This window comes from Castor canadensis, chromosome 5 (assembly GCF_047511655.1).
Source record: "Castor canadensis chromosome 5, mCasCan1.hap1v2, whole genome shotgun sequence".
NCBI lineage: Eukaryota > Metazoa > Chordata > Mammalia > Rodentia > Castoridae > Castor > Castor canadensis.
This window is the reverse complement of record NC_133390.1, coordinates 174,527,661-174,553,789: the sequence shown is the minus strand read 5'-3', so window position 1 is coordinate 174,553,789 and position 26,129 is coordinate 174,527,661. Positions and strand designations below refer to the sequence as shown.

Below are 26,129 nucleotides of genomic sequence, written 5' to 3'. Positions count from 1 at the left end.
AGGTAATGGCTTAAGGGTGTGTCATTCTTTGAGGCCAGGTGCAGAGTTTCTAGTAAGCCACCTGTAATGGGGAAGGGGTCTGCTCCTAACACTTTCCCCTCTTCCTCACTCACTCTCAACTTGTCATTGTATTTTGTCATTTAATATCAGTACACATCACTGAAAATAGAGGAAAACAAAACATTTAAATTAGGCACATGGATTTTACCGTTTACCTTTGTATTGCACAATGTCCATTTTAAAGGTTAATATAGGAACGAACATCACTCATACTTCGTGTTCTTAGGTGCATATGTATTTTGTTCTGGCAGGAACAGCAGAAGCAGGGTACACAGAGACCCCAACTGTATGTATTGATTTCACTTTGTGACCCAGTACACTCTGTAACGCCCCACCTTTTGGCTTCAACTTATGATGAAGGAGAAAGGTCTAGAAGCAAGAGAAGCCCTGGGTTACTCTATGGTTTTCCTCCTGCCTTGTGCAGGAAGTAGCTAAGAAGGAATCCATTTGTTTGGTGGCTTTTATTTCTTAGGGCGTCCTTGCCCTCTTTCTGATATTAGGAAAGATCTGGTCCTCAGAGAAATGGTCTGTGAGCTCTGAGTCCCCTCAAGTCATAGTGGGTGGTCACCATGACACTTTCCTGGTACTTGCTTTGGGCCTCACTGAACTCTCACACAGCTCCAGTCCTCTGGAGTGTTGTGTCTGTGGGCAGCATGAATGCTATATGCAAACAAACCTGCAGGGCACAGTGAGCACGCACTGTGGGATCGTCTCTGCTCAAAAGCATGCCCGCTGTCTCCTGGGATTTTACTTACAAAGCACCAGTTCCATGAGGAAGCATCATGGAGTTTCAAGGTAACGCACAGAACTAAACCAACCGCAGGGCTCTTCTGAGCATGGAACCCTGTATGGCTGCCCAGGCTGCACACACATGAGCCCCCCCCCGCCGCCCTTGTGTGCAGTAGACACAGGCTGACAGCTCAAGCCACAGAGCCTGCAGCTCAGGGAATGCAAAACAGACCTAATGGGGTGCTTTCTCTGCCCACCATGCTCTTAGATTCACCAAAATTCTTTTCACGGCATACTTGGGCCAAAAGAAATACCAAGCAGTTCCATTTATTAACTTGTTAGTACAAACAACTTGATAACATATTGATAACCATTAAAAATCAAAAGAAAATATATTTTATCTCATTTGTAAGTAATCACATTTACTTGCTAATGGGATGTGGATGTGCTAATTTACGTGAGGGATTCCTGGCATCCCTCAATCCTGGGAACTGGATTGGGCACTACCACCCTCATTTCCTGATCCCTATTGAGTTTCACACAGTATTTGCTTTTTGCCAAAAATATGGCATCATAGAGATGAATTCCATGTGGTCTTACGGTGAAACCAAGCAGTAGCTCCTAAAAGTCCAGCAGATATCCAGTATCACTGATGCCTGAAAAATCCTTAAATATCCCACAACACCCCATGAGATCACTGTAGCACCATGGCACCCAGTTTGGGAACCAAAAGCGTAGAGCATAGTAGACTCTGGAATCAGACTGCCCAGATTTGCATCTTCAAGTGCCAGTGCTTTAGAGTCTATAGCAGGGATGGCTTTAAATATTACACCCTGTACATGGTAGAAGTCTCAGAAAGAGAAGTATCACTTATACACCTAAAGCCTATATCCCTTATATCCCTAGCATGCGCTCTCTGTAGGACTCACCTATAGTAGAACGATATTGTCCTGTGCTGTGATTTAATAATGTAATCACTGCTGTTTCATTTTCTGCTCACTTATGAGGTGAGTATTAATAGTGCACCTGCTAGGTCAGCCAGGTGTTTTATGTTTGGTGCTAGAGGTAAAAACTAAACCACATAGAGACTGTATCTGCCCTCATAGAGCTTACAGAGGCAAGAAAGTCAGAGAACACAATAACCACACAAAAATGTAACTATAGGCAGTTATGAGTGCTTCCCATGAAGTGTTTGAAGAACTTTAAAAAAATACAGCTACATCCAGGTGTAGTGGTACACGCCTGTAAATCCCAGCTGCTCAGGACACAGAGTCAGGAGGATCACAGTCCAATGCCAGCTCCAGAGACCTTACCTCAAAAACAAATTAAAAAGCAAAATAACTGGGGCAGTAGTTCAAGTGGTAGAACACCTGCCTAGCAAGCTTGAGTGAGGACCTGGTTCAATCGCCAGTACTTCAAAACAAAACAAACAAAAGCATATAGCTAGCAGCTTCACCTGCAAGTATCTGGTATTTATTATTTATTTATTTATTTATTCACTCATAAAGATAACAAGACAAATATTTTATTACACTTAATGCCTGATACAGAATTTTAAGCTTATTGTCTTCAACCCAAATTTAATATTTTGGGGGTTTTGTACTTATTGTCAAGTCAAATTTCTGTTCTTGAGTTAAAGGAAATAAAAAGCATTCAGAAAAGTTCATGAATACTCAATGCTAATTGCAGCACAAGATTTTTGATACAACTCAAACATATAGATTGACTTTTCCTTGCATTATTCTAGTGTTTGGAAGGCAAATCTGTGCAAGAATGTGTTGTAGGTTTTCTGAAGCCCTTCAACTTGAGAGAACATTTTTATTTATTTAGATTTAGAAATGGGATAACTATTTTGCACCCTAAGAAATTTAATTAAGCACTAACTTCCCTTATGTTGTCCAAATGTCACATTTGAAAGAGTAAAGGAAGATGAGAAGTTCTTAGACCAAAGGAACCTCAGAAACAAGGCTCCTACAGTGAGAGAGAGAGAGAGAGAGAGAGAGAGCAGCCTGCTTGAGGAATGTCCACAATCCCCATTCCAGAGAGGATTATAGTGTCCAGGTGACATCTATGGCCAGACATGCACACAGTAGGCTGGAGCCTAGGCACCCAGTTGGTTCTTGGGGACCAGGTGACTAGAGCAGGGCTGTGGAATCCAGTTCTGGAAGGCAGATGGTCCCTGCCACAAACAACCACTCAACTCCGTCACTGAGCACAAAAAAAATACCCTTAGATGGTACTTAAAAAAGGACTTAGCTTTGTGAAAATAAAGCTTTGTTTACAACAGCTGAGAGTGGGCAGGCTCTGGTACTGGGACTACATTTTGCACATCCTTGCCGTAGAGGACTTTAGTGTCCTTCATCTGTCTTGCAACAGAGTTGGGCCTACAGAGGTAACTCTCTAGTGAAACACAAGCAAACCATTAAATCCATCCTTGGCCTTTTAGAATCTCCAACATAAATACATCAGAAAAGTGCAGAGGAACAGTGAAGGTCTGTCAAAACTCAGAGCAAAACTGCCCACCTGCAATGTCTAAAAATCCACACAAGCATTACAAAAGCCAAAGTAATTGAAACTGCTGTTGAGATAAGGATGGAAGAGCTGGAGAGGAAGGAGGCAGAGGGGATGGCTGACGCAGAACCTTCCTCAGCAGCGAGGTGCTCACTTACCTCCTGGCCCCATGGATCTTCTGCAGTTTGAGCTTTGGTCTTTTCCTATGGAAAAGAGCAGTGTAGGTGGCCTTGTACTTTGGGCATCTAGGGGCAACAATGAAGGTCAAACTGCGTCTGAGTCTCCTTATCAGTTGCTATAGCGACAAGAAAAACTGCCAGGAAGAGTCACAACACACCTTCACTTCCTGTGTGCAACCCATAGTCGCTTTTGAGCCTGTGCACCAGAGTTCTTATGGCTCCTTGCCAGGGAAGCGTCTCGGGCATTCCCCTGGAGTCCTCCAACTCCTTGGCTCTCGCAGCTGATTTCCTACAGGTGTCTTGAATAGAAACACCTTGCTGATTGCCTCCAGGTGCCAAGTCTAACCTGAGGGGCCCTATTTCTGTCATCTCCAGGCTTTTTAAAACAGGATTTCATGTCGTTTATCACTGGCACTGAAATTACTCGGAGATGCCGATTCAAAGTGTTAGATACACAGGTTTGACTTCACATCTATTGAATGAATGTCTTGTCAATAGCTGGAGACTTGGGAACAGAATGTAAGCAACACATTCTTTTTGCACATATGTAGGAAAATGGTTTTCAGGCAGTTCCACCTTAGCTGAGTCAAAACCATAGCAGATTGGTCCAAGGAATTTGCACTCATATCTGCTGATGGCTAACTTTCCAACCTCCTCCCATTGAACCTACAGAATTTACAACCTTAACCTATTAAGGTTAATAGGGAAATAAGAGGATTGTTGTCTTAATGGAAATATGAAAATGCATGCATGAGTTCTGGAGCTAAGGGGAAGAGAATTTTCTTTGCTAAGCATTGGGAGAGTAGTCTCCCTCTCAAAAGTAAAAATTATCAAAAAAAGTAAATACTAACATGTCTCTTTAGTTTTCTGCTTCTGACAAAAGTGGCTTAACAACTTTGAGCCTGAGGATTAGGCATTGTGAATTCAGACAGTGTTCTTGTGGTAGTGTACAAACTGGTGTACACAGATGGTTTTAAATTAATACTTGGTAAATGAAAGGATGAATTTCAGAAACTCAAGCCATCTTACTCTACAGAGTGTTTTGGGTAAAAGATCTTTCTAACACTGTGCTAAAAGGGGAGCATGCAAACCACTCCCTTATTTATCTCTCATGTCACCTTCCAATACTATTCCCAATGCTCCTTTTCCCAATATATAACTAAAACATTGCCTGTGTCCAAGAAGAATTACATAATTTAACCTCCAGATTCCAGGCTATTGGTAGTGTTGGCACGAGTGCCTTTAAATTTAGTTTTAATTATAAACAAGTCCACCACAGCTTCACAAAACTCACGTTTCTCAGACTTGTTCATTCATCATTGAATTAGAAAAACAAAAATCAAAATAATTCCAAATCACCATTCCCCTGAGTTAAGGACAGAAATTAAAGGGTTCAATTTTTCATGGTCTCTGCCTGAAAATCTAAAACTAATAAAAGATAGTATGGGGAGTCCTTATTTTCTATAGCAGGTGCAGGAGCTGGCAACTGCATCGTGGGTGAAGTCAGCTCCACTTGTGTTTGTGAATACAGCTTTATTAAAACAGCCACGCCCATCTTTTTATGTATGCCTGTGGCTGATTTTGTTGTAGAAGACCCTATGACCACAAAGCTTAAAATATTTACATTCTGACCTTTAGTGGGAAAAGTTTGCTCTTCCCCGAGTCAGCCTGTCTTAGGAGCTTATGGAGCGGGCTCAAGAATCTGACTGCCTGAGTTCAAATGCACTCAATAGCTAAGAAGATGACTGCATAGTAATTAAATAATTTAGACTGCTTGAGGTTCAGTTTCTCCATCTGTGAAATGGGAATGGTAATTATACTTACATCATGGATGTACTGCAGAGATTCAATGATACCACTAAACTACTTAGACACGAGCTTGATAATAAGTAAAAGCTGTTAAGATCATCTAATAGAATGCTCGTGTTTGTCAAAATGCTTCTTTCCCTAAATATGCTAAAAAAGTTCTCACTTGCAGTTAACTGCATTCGGCAACATTTCTCTGCACACTCATTAGCTTGAGACTTGTTTCAACAATTTGACTTCGTTAAAATAACAATTCTTTCTTTAATTCCATTTCCTTTATCTGCTTCTTCAACTTAATCTCCCCTGTTGGCTGCCAAGGCCATGGGAATTCGGGAGAATCTCTTATGAGACAGCCTTAGAAGAAAAGGAAAAACCAACTACAGTCAAAAATGAACAGTGGGGGATTATCACAGGCATGTGGCAAACCAAAATTTTAAGAGACTAAAATGAATGTATCTGGAAGAAGGAGGCAGGGCCCAAATGATGTGAAAAGCAGCTACAGAGAACCCAGAGCACAGATGCATAAAAGTGAAGCCATTAGCACTAAACTATTCACAGGTCCTTAATCTATTAACCAATTGTTAGCTGAATTCAATCCTCCTTTCCCAGGTATGGCTCAGCCCCTGAGAAAACATCCTGACTAGTGCTCTCTTTGGAATCCCAGCTAACTCTGAAACAAGGGACTTAGCAAACGTGGGTTTTAGCAGGGCCAAACATATCGGTTTATAATTGGTGTCTACCTCCATTTTGAGAAATTTCATGCTATTAGAAGTACAAATGACAATGAACCTTTTTATGGCTCTTTTTTGAACCTTAGGGAATTTTATTTTTTCTTAAAATACCAGTAAGCATATCCTGTGGAAAATAATGCTTTTGGAAGGGCCTAGAATGAAAAATGTTTACAGATAATATGAATTTACCTCTCCATGTAAAAAGAATTACATTCCAAGGATATGAGTTTATTCCTCTATTAGTTCAATATATTTATCAAGCATGAACTGTGTGCCAGGCACAGCTCTAGGGCTTGGTATTAGAATTGCTAGACTCAGCAAAAAGAAATATAGAACCATTATAGCAGGGAGGAGGATCAGAAGAAAACAGTCTAGGCCTGAGTCCTGAGAAAGTAGCAGGGAGGTAGGGATGGTGTAGCAGAGAGATAAAACCTGAGAAATCTGAACATGAGGAAGGTCACATAGCACTAGAGTAAAGTAGCCAATAAAATTAAATATAACCATATATGGATTAGACCTTGCTTTTTGCTTCTGTAACCTGCTTACAAGGGTCTATAAGGTGAGACCCCTTTGTTCTCGGGGCTCAGCCTTTGGACATGAGTCTGCTGAGTCTGTGCTGGCACAATAAAATATTGCTTCCTGCTAATTGCCTCAAGAGTCTTGTATCTCAGCTAGCAAACTCCTGCAACACCATCAAGGTAAACTGGAATTTCAGATCTACAATGAACACTTAAAAATATAATCCTGTCCCAAGCAGTATTTGGGCCACACACGTCTATAATAAAACCATGAGCATCGTTTATCTGAATGTCAAATTTAACTGGGTATCCTGTGTTTTGTCCGGCAACCTTACTAGAATAGAGCAGTGAATAAGATGTGTCCCATCCCTTCTTGTGTGTACAGCTTTTTAGGAACCCTAAACTCTAATCTCAAGTTGTCTGGACACTCAATTCCCATCTGGCCTTTCTCCAGTGAGCAAGCCTGGGAAAGAGAGTAACCTTCTTTTTAGAAGTCCATCACCACTGGGGACCCATTTAGCAAGTGTCACTATGTACTGTATTTGCAACCTTATTTCCTTGCTGTCCTCCTCTGGAATTAAGATCTTCTGGATCCTCTAGAATTCAGTATAGATTCCTGGACTCTAGCACAGTGCCAGGAGTCAGTGGACACTCAGTAAGAGCAGCTTAAAAACTCAGTGAACAAATACATAAATGCTTGAATTTACATCAAGCACAATGCAGAGCCATGCTCACAGTTTATAAGGAAAATTTCCACACACCCCTGAGAAGCACTGATGATACAGAGAACACTGTGCGGCCAGCGGCCGAAGACCACGAGTGAGGAACGATCGTTTATTTTAAAATGTCTTACGGAAGTACTCCAAAGAAAACGGGCTTCTTAAACAGGGGGAACAGGGCGCGAGGAGCACGAGACGTGTAATGCTGTAAACAATACAAAAGGGTTTCTTGGAGGGCTGGTTATGAACCAGGTGAGATGAGTCGAAGCACTGACTTAACTGATCGGTAACATAACCAATACAATTCCCAGTGACTAACCAGAACCACAAAGTAATAACTGAGGAACAGCCTGAAAACAAATAACAAATAATTAAGAGCCATTTTATTGTCAATACAGACTGTCAGACAATCAAAACACTCAAAAGGAAAACTCCCACAAATCCACAAAAGGAAGAGTCAGAGAAGAGCAATGGACATCGTATCTACCATAGAAAACCATTTTGTGGCATTGATTCTTTTTGTCCAGCTGCAAAAAAGGGGGGAAAGTTGATATCTATACAGCAGGTTTCAAGGGGGAGGGAAGGAGGAAGAAAAAGAAAAGGAGAAAAAATACATAATATGTATATATATATATATATGTATATATATATATATATATACTGTATTGCAGTTTCCCAATGACCACACATTAACCAGGACATTAAGCTGATTTTCTTCACTTATTGTGGCTTCCCTTGCTGTCATTCTGTGACCTCCTGCGTGGATCTGTGGCTGACGAATCACAGGTGCACTAACAATTCAATTTGGCACAGCTACTGTCAGTGCTCAGACCGATAGGCAGGAAAAGTCTCTGTTCGATGAAGTTTCAGAGGGCTGGTGACATCTTTTCCAAAAAGAATTTAAAAACAACAGTTATCTTTTAAGAAAGTCCATGATCAAATTAGCTAGTAACAAGTTTTTATTTAACAGAAAGCAGTAACATATACTCCTGACATGGAATTTTTTTCCTAAGGCCACTCACAGTGATACGCAAATTCGAGTCTTAAGATATTGCAAGATTAACATATCATTTGCAGGTGGCCTTTGCATTCAGTTGTAACCTGTCTAATATTAGCAGCTATTTTCCTCCTTGATTTTTCATTTGCATCAACCCCTACACCCAGGGTATTTAGAGGAAATGAAAGAGAGAGAGACACAAACACACAGAACTATGGAAACTTTGGGGGTGAATACTCTTTGCAAACCTGATCAGCAATAAGACAATACAATGCTTTTACTTAGATATCTTCTAAACATAAAAGAGGACTTTTTAAAATCTGTCTAGACTTCTTTAGATCAAGTTTAGGTTCCAAACCAAGCAAAGTCAAGAAGAATTAGTACCTTTGTGACATAATACAGAGGTTAACCAACTTTCTCTGTAAAGGGCAGATACTAATCAGATGCCAGCAGCCACAGTCAATATATAGTGAATGAACATGGGTGCTCCAATAAAACTTTATTAAAGAAAGCAGAAAGCATGCTGGCTGGACTTGGCCTCTGAGTAACCCCAGTTTGATTTTATAAAACAAGATGCCTTACTGCCCCCTGCTGGCTGGAGGTTACCTCAACCCGAGAAATTTACACTACTAAGCAAAGAACTCTGAATCTTGACAAGCAAAGGTGGGCATGGAGTGAGCACAAGGTGCAGAGAGATAGATCCGCAGCCAAGGGAGCCTGTATCCCCCACCTACACATTAAAAAAAAAGAATGTTTTTATCACTGAACCAAGCAAAAAGGGTGAAGGTGGCATGTGGTCTTCAAGCCTTAAGCTGATGTTCTAAAATCCACTAGCAAGGACAGCCCTGACTGTACTAGGACCTCAGCAAAGGCCTCTCTGATCCTCCCACCAAAGCATGAACATAGTAGGCAAGGAAGAACATAACTTTTTTTTGCCTATTTTTTTATTAGCATATATTAATAGTACAAGGAGGCTTCATTGTGACAATGCCATAGATTTGTACAGTGTACTTTGAACAAATTCACCTCATCTGTTATGTTCTCTTAGTCCCCCAGTCTCCTCCCCATCCTTTTCAAACAGTTTCGTGGGGTTTGTTATGCTGCTTTCATACATACAATGTGTAAGGTACTGCAATCCTCTTCAAGCCCCCCCACCCCCATACCCTCTCCTTTCCCCTTCCCCTCTCCATGATTCCCCAACAGTTCCCCTTTATATTCAAGTCCCATTCTTAAATATTATTAAGAACATAACTTTTGACTCATTTTCCTCTTCAACAGAACGAGGGAAAACATTTGCTCTGTCATCCACATATTTCTATTGAGGATTAAAGAAAGCACAAAGTGCTTTGTGAACTGTAAAGTTTTATGAAAATTACTCCCATCACAACCTCAAAACAAAACAGACATAGGAGATCTTACTAGAAAGCTTTGAATGTGCCTGATTTTTATACACAGACACAAAAATCCACCTCTTCACGTTACGGGCAAGTCCCTTGCCTGCACCTTCAGCGACAGCTGCTTAAACTCCAAGAGTTTCCAGGAAGAGTGACAGATGTCATCCACTCTGAGAGCCCTCACAGCTTCTAGCAAGATGGGTAACTGGATCTTTCCAGCTTGGTTTGAAAGCTGTGCTTAGCTTAAGGACAAAAATGACCAAAGAATTTTTCATCCCCTCCCATATATTTCCAGGGGGTGCGGGTCACAAACTGGTACTGGCCTGGAGAAGGCACCTGGGCCCAGACACTCCCCAGCATGCATAGATTCAGGCTCCTACAACAAGTGGAATTGCTTGTTGATATTTAATTAGCATCAGACTTCCCATAAAGGTGCTAATTTCCCTGTTCTCTTGGAAACTGGAAGACAAACTGGCCCTACATTTGCTACAAGATGACTAACAGGGGGCTGCAGACTGCCCTCAGATGAGGCTGCTGCTAACTGTGACCTTTGCCAGGGACCTGATACTCCAGCTGTCCTGACCAACTCACTTCATGTTCTGCTTGAACCCTATAGAAAAGATTTTGAGACCCTGTTTATTTGTCATCCTTTCACATGTGTTCAGATCTTAATCTATTGCTTCTCTCTTATCTGCTGCATATCCAATGTATGTGAGTGTTAGAAGTCACACTCCTGAAACGATATGAACATCCCCGAAGTAGTCTCTTGCTCTAAGAATCTATCACTCTCAAAATGGGTACGTAACTTGCATGGCCTGGCACCAATCCTGAGGACAACCCTGACCTCAGGCATGTTGCCTTTGAACCACTCATGGGTATGGGGTTGCTCCCACAGCCACGGTCATAAGATGACTCAGAAGGCCGGTGTCATCAGCCTTGTGATCCTGGGCCAGTACTTGATCACTACAGGTCTCCATTTCTTCATTTGTTGAGATGGAGAGGATAGTCCTGCTCTTACCAACTCCAGCAGCTGGGGAAACCAAATAAAGTAGGTAGAAAGTGCTGGCAGAGAGGCACAGCCTCCGGTGCCACTCTTTGATCTCCTATTTAATAAATGACAGAGATGGGTATTTTCCCTTGCTTTCGTTTTGAAATAAGTGATGCTATCTTTAAGGCAATTCCAGTGAATGCATTCTGAAAATTCTGGCGCAGTGGCATCTTTAGAGTAAGGTGAAAACATTGAGGAAGAGGTGAGGGCCTGAGACAGGCCCACAGCACTGAAGCTAGACACTGCACAGCTCATGTGCAATGGTGCTGGAGCTGCTGTCCCATTGACTCTCTTGCAATCCTTGAACTAAAATGTGAATTCAGCCTACCACGCCTGTGCTTAGCTCTCTAAGGCTTCTCTGCACACTTTACATAAGCACATCATAGCCACTTCAACATCACCACAGCTTTCTCCTCACACTTTTTAGGCCCCAGCGGCACTGACTGCTCTTGAGGCCCTTCTCTCCACCCCTCATTTTTGCCTCAGGCCCTTTACACTTGCTCATCTCTCTGTGGGGAATGCTTTTCCCAGGCTCTCAGGATGGCTGGCTCTTCTAGACTTAAAGTCCTAAGGTCAATGCTGGGGCTTCCACTGGTTACTCCGTCTGACGAAGTCCCAGGTCAGGTCTCCCCCAAGCCAGCAACTCTGCCTCACTTTCTATAAACACTTCTTTCTATATATATGGTAAACATTTCTTTTCTACATTGACATGTATGGAATTTGAAATTAAATGTTTACTTAACTATTGCCTGTGATTCTCCTATTACATTTTGAGCTCCAGGACGGAAGAGACAGCCTGGGCATTAGCCCCATATATGTCTGTTATCCAGCATAGGGCTGGCCAAAAGTAGATCTCAGTAAATGTGAGGGAGGTAAGTGAGCGAGGGGTGGATGCATAAAGAAAGGAAACCCTTAAACCGTAACTGCTTACGAGATGTTGGACACGGCACTAACCCTTAAAATTCTTGATTTCTTAGTAGCAAATGAGAATACAGTCTCTCATGTCATCTGTTTGGAGGTCAGGTGCCTATGCACAGCCTCGTCCTCAGCAGGTCCTCAGAAAGAGTAGCTGTAGAAAAGACACCCACTGAATGCACCTGTCTCCCCTATAAGGACTGGGTAAGGGATTTCAGCACTTCCCTGGAAGTATACTAATATTTGTTCATCTAAAAAAGGAGAAAAGAGGCTTCTTGTTCAAAAAAATTGCAGAGATTTGATTTAAGTAATACTAAACCCATTATTTATTGCAGGATATCTCAGAGGATTGAAAATACTGATTTGTATTCTAAATTTCCAAGAAAAGAAGTTTAACCTGCAGCATTTCCACCAAATTTGATGGGCACTGTACTTTTTTTTGGAGGAGTGTTGTCTGCCAGCACTCATAGAACACATTTGGTGAATTTTTTTTTTTTTAAATCCAAGAATCCAGGGAATATGGTGTTTAACAAAGATTTGTCAAATGTTTTTCTTTCATAAATGTCTTCTGGTTTTTATTCTAAATCTCTCTCACATGTTGATTGTGCACCTAACCATAGGAGAGAATTTCTATATGAAATTGGCAAGTGGATTGGAGTAAGCAAGGAAGGTAAATTAAATGTCTTCATGCATGGGTCACATGTCAAAACCAAGCCATTCCTTCCTCTATCAGAAATAATAAAATAAAAATTCCAAAATTGAACAGCAGGTGGCAGTCTAGGACTAAATTTAGGGAGGAAACGAGCCTTTTTCTCAACCAGTTTGATTAATTCTCCTATGAGAACCTGTCTGATTTCCAAGATTAGCCAACAGATCTGCCAGGAAACGAAGGCTTGAAATCCATCAAGATAGAGGACTTAGCCAGATGAGTCACCACCCATAAGGATAAGCAAAACAAAAAGAAATTATATCTTGGTAACTTCATCATAGGTACCCATAGGGCCACCAGGTATCTGTCCTTGATTTCATGTTTTAAGGGAGAGGAGGGGGGGAAAAGGAAAGATTTGCTCATAGTAAGCTAGTGGGAACAGCTCCTTAGAGCTTGAGGGGACACTGATGGTGAGACCTGGAGGTGAGCAAGCGTTAACTCAGATGACAGGAGGACAAAGCATTCCAGGAACTTTTGTCCAGAGCAGGAGTGACAAGGAGGAAGTTCTTGGTCCTGCATGAGCAGCTAAAGAAGATTAGTGGACCTGGACACAAGGCAGACATGGATGACTGAGGCTGTTTTCAGTGTCACTCATTCTGTCCTGCATTCAATGAATTTATGGAAGCTGGGTGTCAAGGAGGGCACCTGCTCTCAGTTTGGGGCATCTTGCACTCATGAGTGAAAGTTCTTCAGAGAGGATCACATAGGTTTCTTTGCTGGTTTGCTTATAAATGAGGTATAAACACATCGTTCCTTTTTATTATAAAAGTATAAAAAGGCAAATTTAAAAAGTAAGAAAGGGCTTAAATATGATGCTTAATTTTTCTTATTGGTTCCCCAATGAGCAGGTCTATACCCTGCTTCAGAGACTGTGGTTTCTGGAAAGTGGCTCATTCAGATTTGCCTGAAGTGATACAGTGTGGCCAGAAGCCATGACTCCCTGCTTTTGCCCAGGACACTGTCTCACAGAGGAGTGGTTCTTACCTGGACCATTCAGGAGAAGCACCTAGAAGGCTGATTGCCCAGGTTCAGTAGGTCTGGGGAGGACCTGACAATCTGCATCTCTAGCAGATTCCCCAGTGGTGCTGATGCTGTTAGCTATTAAACCATGCAGTATTTCTCCAAGCCTGGATGCCAGACTCTGTAGGGGTTTATTTAAAAGGTAGACTTTTCTGCCACATCCCACCTCTTAGGCTCCATGACCTCTGGGTCTGAGGGCCTAAGAATCTCCATTTCAATAATTTCACACAGGATATTGTGATAGGTGCAAATCTTAGAGGATCTGGGCTCTAGAAAGATGAAGTGCCCCCTGTCATGAGGCCTTGCTGGGTGCCCTCACCCAGGGAGGAAGGGACTCACCAGAGCAGCATGTAACAATAGTGATCTGATCCCAGCTGACCCCCTGCCCTGAGCACAGGCTCTCCCCCGCCCACACCCCAAGACAGTGAACCCACTTACCTTGCAGGCGGTAGAGCTGCCCCGTGCTGTGCTGCCGTGTGATGTGTTGCCAGTAGGCACTGCGAGGCAGGGGCACCACGGTGCTCAGCGAGGCGGCACGCTCGCTCATCTTCATCTGGAGCTGTGGTCAAAGAGAATGGAGTAAAGTCAGCAAGGCTAAAGCTGAGAGAGACTTGAGCCAGGGACAATGCCAGAGAGCCAAGGCCCAGAACCACAGAGTCACTGGGGTGGCCGACAGCTGTTGCTCTTGCATGCTAAGTGGCTCCATCCTTCAATCTGCACACAGTATTGACTTTCCTTTGGGAACTTCTCTCCAACATAGCTCAGTCCTTCCAGCTCTGATGGGGCTGAGGTAACCATAGACCCTAGGATTGAGCTGGTGACCCACCAAAGGCTGATATAATTCAACCCCCACTGTTTATAGAACAAAGAAATCAAAAGAGGCAAACTAAGGATTTGTGTCTGTTTTGTTCATGACTTTATGCAACTATCAAAAATACTTCCCGGCTCACAGTAGGTACGCAAGAAACAAATGTTGAATGGAAGGAAAGAGCTTTCTCGCAGGGTAGGGTCAGAGCTTATCTCAGAAAAACAAAGGGAGAACCTGTCAGTGAAGAGAAAACACTCAAGAAAAGAAGAGCAAGGCTCTGACAAGCCCCACTAAGACCCGGATCTGCCTGCATACAGAGGCCAGCCCCAGACTTCACCACATGAGTCATGGCTTCTGTGCACTTTAAGCTGCTTTCAGGTGGGTGCGTTATCACTAGCCTGAGAACCAACTCTGTCAGCTTGCCCAAGTGCCTTTCTCAGCTTGTCTTGTTCCACACACTGATGGAGAAAAAGGGAAGAAGCAGTCAGAGTCCCCCAGGTCCTTACAGAATAGCCAACGTCCTGTCCTACCACACAAGGGGAGTGGAACACACAGGGAAGGGAATGTCAGAGACACGGCCTAGTAGGATGGGTAGAATAAAAGGAAAGGTATACAGGGACCACACACACAAGAAGGATGGGCACGCCAGATGAAGTAGCCCTCCAGCCACCCTCATCTAAGCCCTGTCTCAGACACAATCATGATACACTTTATTAAGCCATTGCTCGAGAAGTGACTATCTGCAAAGTTTGACTTCCTGGATACTTGAGTGTCAAGCATTCCCATCCCAGTCTTTAAAAAATGCAGTCACATGTCTACAGATCTGTGTAGGATGTTTACTGAGGTGTAATTTGTAGTCATTAAAATCTGGAGGAAACTGAAGTGTCCCTTGGTCAAAATCTGGTTCATTATAGACAATGGAACATTTGACAAGTGCTTCACATGAAGATGGAGGACTGAGATAAACTGAAAAGGAAATTGCGTTGTATCATGAAGGAAGCACGGGTGAGTTGCAGAACACCATACCTAGTGGAATGCCAGTTTAGGTGCTCATGAAAAATGGTTGCATTCAACTCCTATCTTCCTAAGTTGTGTGAGAATTTGGTGAGATGACACCTTGCCTTGCTTGGCAGACAGTAGGTATAGGAAGAGAAATGGAAATGATGGTGATGGTTAGAGACAAGTTCCTCCTCCACAGAAGTTTCAGGTACAGTGTCTGCACATTCACTAAGGAAAACCAAAATAATAGGAGGCTGCAAACCCTGGAGACCAGAACTCACTGCAGTTGACTGGACTCACAGTGAAAAAGGATAATAACTGTTCACTCAAAAGATAATTTAATTTTATGTGTTGCTTTTACATTTGCTAGATTGAATTCCTGGTCCCTATCATAACAGTACAATTACCAAAACGTATCCCCAAATAGAATTATAAAGCCCTAGTGGCTTCATAGGGATAGTTTTTTCTTAAAAAAAAAAAAAATGCACTCTTAGATCAAAAGGTGAAAAAAACTGAGCTCTGAGCTAGTAGAAAGCTCAGTGGTTCTCTCTGAATCTGCAAAAAAAAAAAAAATCTCAAAAAGAGAAGAAAAAGGCAACTATTTACCGGTGACATTCAACCTTATTTACATGGAATGCAAGAAATAAAGGAAGGAAAAAGATGAATTCAGAAGTCCTGGTTATTTGATTTTCTTAATATGAAGAGATTATATTTAGTATAAATAAAAGTTTAATATAGGGAAACACTTGGGGGCATAACACCGTCTTCAAATTATTCATCACGTTGAAGCATATATATTTAAGCAGCCCAGCACGATTTGGTGGTATTTTTAGAAAGCTTAAGGAGGAACAAGAATAAAGTGACATCAATGACATGTTTTGTAGAGAACAGAGCAAAGACTAGCTCACTGTTTCTCCTTCAACCCTTTGAAAGAATGTCTAATTTTATGAAAGGAGTATTTTAATTGTCCTTAGAGAAAAATGATGATAAATGCCTTCTCATGTCTGAATAACTCTCTAAGAGTGAGAAGACTCAGGAAGTCACTTTGTGACAGACTGGCAGCAAACTTCCCCTTCATTCCCCCAAATCACTCAAACTGGGGAAGGAAGAGTGAAAGGTGCTCACATACATCACTGGGGGAAATATAAGTTAGCATCCATGTGGAGAAATTAAAATTGGGTACTTGGGAGTATCTATAGAGAATTATAGACTTCCTCCTTGTTAAAGAAGTCACGTACTTTTATATAATTTGATTTTTTCATAAGCTATGTAATACTTTCACATTAGAAAAATTAAAATTACCTCAAATCTTAAGATTGTGAAATATGAGAATTTCTGCCATAGTGTGTCATTGATATATTCCTGAAAAAAACTTCCTTTCAAAAATTGTGGGAGAGTCTGGTTAGGGAAAGCTCCCTCCAACCCTGTACCAATCTATAGTAGTTTCTGTTACTTTGGGGAATAGTTTGGGCAGCCAAGGGAGGCTGGAGGTTAATAGGGGGTCAGAAAACATGCAGAAAAATGCTTAGTTGGAAATGCTAATTTGAGGGAGTCTAGATGGTGGAGATGGAAGAAGAGCTCATTTCAAAAGGTGGGCATTGATGGCTATGCAACCACATGAGCAAGACCACACAGGACCAGGTGCATCCTCTGTGCCTTGTTTATCTCTTACCTTGTCCACTTTAGCTGGAAGATCCCCTGCCTGTGCAGTAGTTATAAAGGCTTTAATCCTTTACAGCTTAATTAAGATCACAATTCTGCCCCTACTAATCTGGGCTTCCCTTGCTAGGAAATATCCCTTATCAACAATACAACCTCGACTTGATGATGAATCTTTCTTGATGTATCAAGCGCATCTGTAGAAAGAGGTTGGAGTGAAATAATTGTGTACTATACCTCACCCATACTCCTGCCCCATCTATTCTAATACATGTACGTCCTTCTATATTAAAACAACCACCACAAGAAAATCATAGGCCATCCATGGTGTCTCCTGTGTCAGATAACCAGATAGGATCATGAAACATTAGAGTTGGAAGAACTTGGGGAGCATCTACCCCCAGTCTCTCAAGTTAATCGGCCAAGAGATCAAGTATTCTCAGGCAAACAGCCCCACTTCTTACAGGGGTGCTCTGATCCTGAGACCCATCCAGCCTCATGCCTCGCCATGACCCACACCAATCACCCAATGTCTGCTTCCAGCAGAAGTGTATGCCATCATACTTCTGCTCCCAAGCCTGAAAGCTCTCTCCACTTCTCACCTTGCTAATGCCTACCTGTTCTCCACCTGCCCCCAAGGATTATCCTCAGAAATCATCTCCCTGACAATCTCCTTACAGAAGACTCCCCTCCTCGGATGCTCCTATCAGATATCACATAGCCTGGCTCATATTCCAATCATTGCATCATTTTGTTCTAGTTGCTAAACTAGCCTGCCTCCAACTGCAAACCATGAAATCCTGCAAAGCAGGGAGTACAGCTTTTTAAAGCTCTGGCACTTAGCTGAGGCCTCCAAAGGCCAAATAAATGTGTGACGGATGAATGAATGAATGTGTAAATGAATGAACACAACATTTACCCAAGTAGCCAAGAATAGTTTTCAGAAAGAAATTCTAATCATCCCACCAAATGAGAAGTACTGCTAGCCCAAGACTGAGTTCATGCGGCAACTTTGGGTCCAGGTTAAATTAAGAGGGCTGTCTCTGACTGTGGGGGTCACGGTAATAAGACTTATCTCACACTACACTTTGCCATTCAAGTGAGGAGCTGAAATCTTTGGGGACAGATCTGCGGTGTGCATGAGTACAGTTGTTGAGGATAGCCTCAAAGCAAAGCAGGTGAATTTAGCTCTACTCATTCATTCATTTGATCTGTGTCAGCTGAAGATTCCACCAGGGAAGGAAGACAAGGCTTTGCAAAAGTCAAACAATTGTCTTGGTGTATGTGAACACTTAATCTTTCCCCTATGCAGCAGGGGTGCATGTAGATCTCTTCCAAACTCAGTCTAAATGAAGCCTGGCACTGCCCAGTAGCATGGAGTACTCAGAGCAATCACTCAACCTTTGTACTTTATTGGGATTTGAATGTGCAAAAAACACTGTGCTGCTGGAGAGAGAAGCTGACCGTGAACTAGGAGACCCATGGTACCATGAAGTTCTGCTCCAGGTTATAACTACATGGACCTAAGTTAATTGTGCCAGGTGAAAGAAGCAAGTTACAAACCACAAACTCCTATTGCATTTTATTCCATTTATGTGAAATGTCCAGAATAGGCAAACCCCTAAGGAGAGAAAGTAAATTAGTGGTTGCCTCACTCTAGGGGCTGATCCCTAAAAAGGATGGGGTTTCTTTTTTCTTTCTTATTTATTTATTTTTGATATACTGGGGTTGGAACTTGGGGCTTCTCCCTTGCTAGGCAGGCGCTCTACCACTTGAGCCATGCCTCCAGCCCTTTTTCTCTGGTTATTTTGGAGATAGAGTCTAGCTTTTTGCTCTGGCCAGCCTGGACCTCAATCCTCCTATTTTATGCTTGCTGCTGTAGCTGGGATGACAGACACACACCACCACATCAAGCTTTCTTCTGTAGAGATGGGAGATCGCAAACATTTTGTCTGGGCTGGCCTCAAACCTCAACCCTCCTGATCTCAGCTTAACAAGTAGCTAGGATTACAGGCGTGTGATACTGGTGCCCAGATTTTGTTGCTGTTGACACAGTCTCATTATGTAGCCCAGACTGGCCTGGAATTCACAATCCTCCTGCCTCCACCTCCACCACACTTGGCAAGATGGGGTGAGGGTGATAAAAAGCTTTCTGGAATTGATTGTGGTGCAGGTTTCAAACTTTGAATATATTAAAAGCATTATATTTACAGTTTAAAAGGGTACTTATGTATGTGGTAAGGTGTGTATAGCATGTTCATAGCTCAATAAAGCTATAATCAAAAATATAAAATCAGATATTAGTATGAGTAATGCAGGTATTTTTTCAAAGCATGACATGGTAAGTGAGTGGGTAGCTATTTCCAGTCAACTGGTATCACAAGAAGTTACATTTAAACAGGGGTCTGAATGACAACTGGCTAAAGCAGGTTGTCATTAGCTTCGTCACCAGCTCAGTCTGATCCTTTTAAAGCCTTCCCGACACTCACAGTGAGGGAAGGGCTGCATGCCAAGGTTCTTTCCTATAATGATGAGAAAATCATATCAACCCTCTTGGGAGAGAAAAAAATTCTAATGACCAGACTATGATGCACAGCTTGTCAGCAGAGAAAGAAAAACAACTGTCCCCCACACCTGCCAACCCATTTTTGGACTCAATACTCTTCACTCAGTCTGACCAACACCGACTTGTTACCCATGCCCTTCTTTTTGAGTCTGAGGCCAGGAGTGAGGACAGCAGCCAGCCTCAGGTGCAATTCTGTGCCATATTGTCCTCCTCTGGAATCCAGCTGTTTCTGTGGCACAGCATTGTATCTGGCAAAGTTGAACAGCACAGCAGGATGTAATCGTCTGCCACTGCAGTCACTCACAAGCACCATGTGTTATGTTTGTGACCTCATACTGGACCCATTCAGAAACAAACCCAAATCACCACAATGGAAGATACCAGAACTTCTAAACCTAATTCCATCCTCATCAGACTCGTTACCTCCCCCAGTTGAAAGGAAATCAAGTGGAGTCTCTGACAAAGAAAACTCTGCATATGCCCACCATATTGCAATTTTCCAGTCACTCAACCTGGACTCTGAAGGGACCACACAAGGACATGTTTGACAAGATTTCAGCTGTGAGGCGGAAGCCAATCCACACCTGGATATTTTCTCAAGCTGGGAAACTTGCAAAGCTCATACAGTTCTGATAAGACAATTCATCACATTTCTAGGGCTATTTGAAGCATAAAGCATGGGCAAAGTTGAGTCAGAAGGGACAACAGTCTAAGACAGAGAGTTCCAAATGAGGCCAGCATGGAAACAGCCCTTTCCACTCAAGCTCAGCTGTGTGCTTCATAGCACCTACCATGCCTACTGGCTTCCCCAGCTGGTTCCTGAACAGTGCCTCCAGGTGGGCTCCCTATTCTCCAGTGAAAATAACATTTGCAAGGATAATCTACCTATGCTTTCTGGACCCTGGATCAGGCTGTGTACCTTTACCAAGCAAAGCATCACTGGAGAAATTGTTAAACCACAGATTCCTGGTTCCACCCCAGAGTTTCTTTAGTGGGGCTCAGAACTTGGATTTCTAACAATTCCCCAGATGACTCTGTAGTCCCAGGGACTACAGTGTGAGGACAACTGTCCTGTGTTGTTTGCCACCTTTGGAACGATCATTCTGAGAAAGTTTCCTTCTATGGTAAAAGCCCAGACTTGGAAGTCAAAAATCTATGCTAATGTCTAGAATCTACTACTACTAACTGCATGACTACTTAACCTCTTAACCCTTAATATCTTGTCAGCAAAGAAAGAGAGAGAAAAATAGTTCCTACTTGCTAATTCCCAGACCATGAATGATTCACTGTGGGATTCTACAAATGTGAGCAAACTTATAAATAGCTTTGTATCTTGATATACCTTTTTAGCAAGTTTCTCAACAAGGTCATAATAAGAACATTCAGATTTGTATTTAAACCTAAACATTTGACATTAGACTGTGTTTCTGGCATGAGGGCAGAAGCTTTAAAAAGGTTTTAGGCAATAACAACAAAAAAAGAAAACACACGTGAGATCCAAAGCATAAACATGCTCTCAGATAATACAGGGAGAGATAGGAGCTAAATATCCACATGGAGCTATTGTAGGACAGAGGAAAAGCAAGAAGCCCTAGGGATCCCAGATTCCATCCATACTCAGGCAGGGAGTGAGCATGCTCAAAGACAGCTCAATCTTTGGATCCAGAAGTACTTTACCTGGAACCAAAAAAGAGGAGAAAAGTTTGTGTTTTTCTGCTATTTTTACCCATTTTTAAGACTTGTATTAAATTGTGTTTTTTCCTACTATTATTGATATGTCATTATCATGCTCGTGGTGTACAGAAGAGTATCTAATGTAAATCATCTTTTACCCACACCATATTTTCTTTGCTCATTTTCTTAGCCATTTTTTGAGTTTCTCAGATCCAATAGATTTAAATTTGACTCAGTCTCCTTTATCACATTTTTTTCTGCTAACCACAAGTTTCATTCCACGACCCACTATATCAACTACTATTCCAATGACCAGTTTTTAAATGAATTTTAAATTTTAATTTGCATATCCAAATGGATTTTCAACTGACTCAAAAATTACTTTTAAATGTTGCTGCTGTATCAGAAAAGCAGGTGAGTTGGTAATTTCATTTTTGTTCTTAAACAAAGAAGTCTTACCTCCACATTAATATACAAAATTAATCTGTAACCACTGAAATAAAAAGAGATAAGTTTTTATGAACTGATAAAAAATTATTTTAAAGGCACAGGGTAGCAATTTTCTGCCCAGATGCCCAGGAAGAGCTTAGCATGGGATGACTTTAAATGCATCCAGCACAATGTATGATTCCCACATGTGCATTAACTATCATCTCCCACCAAACCTCAGACTTGTGCACTTAACAGCCCACTTCTCCCTCCACCTAGCTGTCCAGAAGACATGTCCCAGGATCATGACAGAACCTGCACTGTTGTCACCTATGGTAGATGCTGCCTCCTTCCTAACTGTTGCTCTGAAAGACACAAACAAAACAAAACAAAACCCATCTTGAGACTGTCTTGTCTCCTCTCCTTCTGTTCTACAAGACTTCTCAGTGATTAGCTGAGATCAACCTGGTCTGATCGTCAGACTGTATCTAGAATCCACCATTTCTCACCACCATCACCGCCATCATGGGCCACATCACCATCACACTCATCTGGCTGTCCACGTGTCAGTGGAGCCCCTTAACTCATCTTCTTGCTTGTATCTTTGTCCTCCTCACCCCAGACTTCTTCAATCAGTTTCCAGAGTGAACCTTTCAAAAACAAAGTCAGTTCTATCTCACCCCTTCTCAAACCTCCCAATGACTTCCCAACTTACCCCAAGAAAAATCTAAAGTCATGACTGCAAAATCAGATAGGACCTGGCTCATAGTCACCTCCTATACTCTTCTTATTATTTTATCTGCTCCAGAATCCCCAGCCTCCCTACACACAAACATACAAGGCACAGAGCAGCCTCCAGGTCTTTGCACTGAAGTTCCCTTTTGCCTACAACTGGCCTTTAGAAATTTTTAAGGCTTCCTCCTCACTTTCCTCAGCTGTTTGCCTGAGCATCACTTTACCAGGATGACACAAGTCCTGGTCATTTTCTCCTGCTTTATACTGACTGCCAATTCCTTTATAACATTTGTGGACTCTTAAGAAATACATATTCATTACTAATTATTGATTGCTGATTGGCTATCTCTTCCCAAAACAATATAGTGAAGTCCTTGGGAGACAAGGACTGCTGTTCTGCTTCCTAGAACAGGGTTTGACACAAAACAAGTACAGTCACACTTCCCCCAGTCACAATTTCATTTTCTGTAAGTTTCTGATTCCCATGGTCAACTGTGGTCCAAAATATTAAATGGGAAAATTATAGAAATAAATAACTCATAAAACTTAAATAACCATTATTACAGCATATTGTTACCATTGTCCTATTTTATTATTAGTTGCCGTTAATCTCTTGCTGTTCCTAACTTATAAATCAAACTTTATGATATATCTAAGAAAAAACATAGTGTACATCTACATATAGGGTTAGGTACTGGCCATGGTTTCAGGCAACCTCCAGGATTCCTGGAACATATGTCCCGCAGATAAGGGAGCACCACTAGACTCATATTTGTAGAATGAATTAGCTTATTAATAAATAGATATGCTTGATACCAATAATGTTATTTTCTCTTTTTGGAAGAATACATAAGAAGCTGGCAAAGTGCTTGCTCTGGGAAGAAAAAAAGACTTATTTTGTAGCATAAATTCTTTAGCATGATTTGTATTTGATACCATGTACAAATTGAAACTAGTGCACCTCAAAATCAACCACCCCTTCCTTGCTTATTTGCACACTCTTCCATTCACTGACTTACAGAGATTTGTAAGTATGTATGAAGCTCTGAAGGATGGGAGAGTTTGGCACCCTTCCAGGAACAGGCTTGGAAGAGGCAATCTCTTCCCATTCTGCACAGTGTAGTGTTATGGTCCCTTCATCCCACCCTGCACCTCCAGTCCCAACCTTTTGGTGTCCTCCAAATGACACTAGAAAACAAAAAACAGAACTTAAAAGGAGACCAGAAAAGAGCTCCCAGAGAAACCAATCATAATTTCAAGTTTCTCACTTGAAAGAAGTATTCCAAGTATGTCATGAATAGGAAATATATTTTTAACTGAATCTTAAAACATTAGGGCTTATTTCTACAAAATCCAGACCAAATGGTCTTCCTTAAAAGAAAATAATGGTCTTATACAATGAATTTTCTTTAAAAAAAAAAACCTTAAAAATCAAGCCTGTGCTCTGGTAGCATACAATCTTTTTACCACGTCTGACAACTCTGTGTTTCTGAGGTTTATCAAATACCTTCATAAGGTTCTCCACAATGCATTTTGTGTGGTTTGGTGCTGGGCATAATTTATTGAGATAAATACATTCACTGCATTCTTTGGGGCTCTTTCCACTTGAAGAAGCAGGTTCATTTAATCAACACAAACTGAGTAAAATGCTGACCGCTATGCTAAGTGATGGTAACCAGTTCCTCTGAAGGCTGGTTACTGTCCACTATAATGAGGCAAGTAGGAAGTTGTGCCTGAACTGACCTTCTTCCAGCACAGTGGAGTGTGCATCAAGTGACATATGCCTTATGGTAAGCTTTTGTCCCTATGAAAGGCACAAAGCATCAAGTCCAAGCCATGCTCTCTCTGATTCCTGTTCTCTTCCTATCTCTTCTTGGGACTGTCATTCTTCTTAAGAGCATGCATCATTTTCCTCCCTAGGACTAAGGAGTTCTCTTGGTTCCCAGGACCTCAGACTCACCATCGAACACAGTTCTCAAAGCATTTTCCCTGGACCAGGTGCCTTGGCTTCACCTGAGCACTTACTAGTAATGCAGGTGCCAAAGCCCAAACTTGGTGAAGCACAGGAGGTAGAGCCCACCGTCTGAGGCTGCACAGCCTGGCAGGTGACTCTGACACAGAGCAAAGCTGAGATCCAATGTATCTCCCTGTCCTCTGCCTGGCACAGCACCAGCACTGTTACCCACTTCACAGGCGCTGACTCAGGCCCGAGCTGTCTCTGCATTCACCTCTGAGAAGTCTCCCAGGCCTGTTCTTTACTCTCAGATCACACTTAGTGCAAGTCCAAGATATTATGACCCTGTTCTCACCCTCCAAGTACAAATTGTGAGCTACAGAGCCTCCATGACCTCCTCTGGGAAATATACTAGTATTACCGATAAGATGCAAAGTGCTCCAGTATTTTGGAAGGCAATATAGCAAAACCCATTTAAAATTCAAAGATACATTTATATCCTTTACTTCAGCAATTGTATTCCTGAGTTTGGAAAATCCAGGTAATTAAGTGGAGCAAACTTTTGCTCTCGCTCCCTTGTTATTACTGAACCTAACTGGTGCTAACTGGCTGGTGATGGGAGATGCAGAAAAGACACATGCTAGACAGACAGAGAAAGTTGGGGCCAGGTATTTCTGTATTAATCTCTTGTCTTTACTCTGCTTCTTTTCTCTGTCTTTATTCTTTAAGGCCTTACTCCTTTACAGTTCTTTAAAACCTTGCTTCTAAAGTCTTCTGTTCTTTAAAGTCTCTTTCCATAGACTCGCTCTGTCCCATGTTTTTTCTTAGCTGTTCTTTAGCATAATCTCTCTTAAAATCTTTGCCCCAGACTTGCACTGTCCTATATTCTCTTTAGCTTTCTTAAAATCTTGGCCCTCAGACTTGCTAGCAATTCCCCTTTAGCAATTCTTCTTCAGCAATCCTTTTCCCTTCAGCAATCCTTTTCCCTTCCAAAGTCTCTCACATCAAAAAGCCAAAAGCTCAAAAGTCCCAAAGCCCAAAAGTCCAAAAGCCCAAAAGCCAAAAGCCAAAAGCCCAAAAGCCCAAACCAAATCCTAGCATCCTCTTTCAGTGAGTCTTTTATACCCAGTAGTAAACAAGGAGGTGGAGCAACAGCTCTCAGGGAGGGGCATGACATTGCAACAATAGAAACCTGCATTCTACCTCTCTGAACATAAACAATTTAGGAAAAGCAGCTGTGCTGCATTTTCTTCTTCTGTGGCTGGGGCTGTGCCAATCTCAGCCTGCAGAAACATCTTAGGAAAAGCAGCTGCTCTGCATCTTATTCTTGCCTTATTCTGTGGCCAGGGCTGTGCCAAACTCAGCCTACAGAACATTGGGCACAGCTGTGCTAAAGTCCTCATAGGATTCTCATAATCCACTCTCCACAATTGAGTTGTGAAACTCAGTTAAATAAGGTTAACAGCACATAAGAACAGGTATACAAAGATATTTGTTGGAGAATTGTTAGTTAGTGGAAAATAATTCTAATATTCCTACAGATAAACTCAATAAATCATGTTACATCAAGACTGTGAAATAGAATTTAGCTGCTAAAAAGAATTAATAAGACAAAGGCTGGTAAATGGGCCAGATAGCAAGTGGTTTTGCAGGTCATAGGGTCCCCATCACCAACTACTTAACTCTGCTGTTTCAGTGTGAAAACAGCTAAAATGGGAAGATAGCTGTGTTCTAACAAAACTTAATTTACAAAAATGCAACCACAGGCCAGATTTTGCCCTTGGGTCACAGTTTGCAATACCCAAACTTGAGCTACTCTACATGACTTGTAACTATTTCCATTGGATATTTACTATTAAGTGAGAAAATCAGCAGGCAGTTTTTAAATATTTGATATGGTCCTGGAGCTGAGGCTGTAACTCAGTGGTGGAGCACAGCCTTGCAGGTCAGGCCATGGAATCAAACCCCA

General features: G+C 41.9%; 1 protein-coding gene across 4 annotated transcripts in view; it reads right to left on the bottom strand.

Annotated features, from left to right (window-relative positions):
• Nucleotides 1-7,354: 7,354 nt before the first annotated feature.
• Nucleotides 7,355-26,129, bottom strand: part of Dok5 (docking protein 5) — a 143,888-nt gene continuing 125,113 nt past the window's right edge. For all 4 annotated transcript variants that reach the window (XM_020176797.2, XM_074075006.1, XM_074075005.1 and 1 more), the window contains exons 7-8: nt 13,775-13,895; nt 7,355-8,137 (exon numbers count right to left, since the gene is read on the bottom strand). In XM_020176797.2, the coding sequence (XP_020032386.1) occupies nt 8,073-8,137; nt 13,775-13,895 (186 nt within the window). In that variant the 3' untranslated portion in view covers nt 7,355-8,072. The remainder of the gene's footprint in view (nt 8,138-13,774; nt 13,896-26,129) is intronic.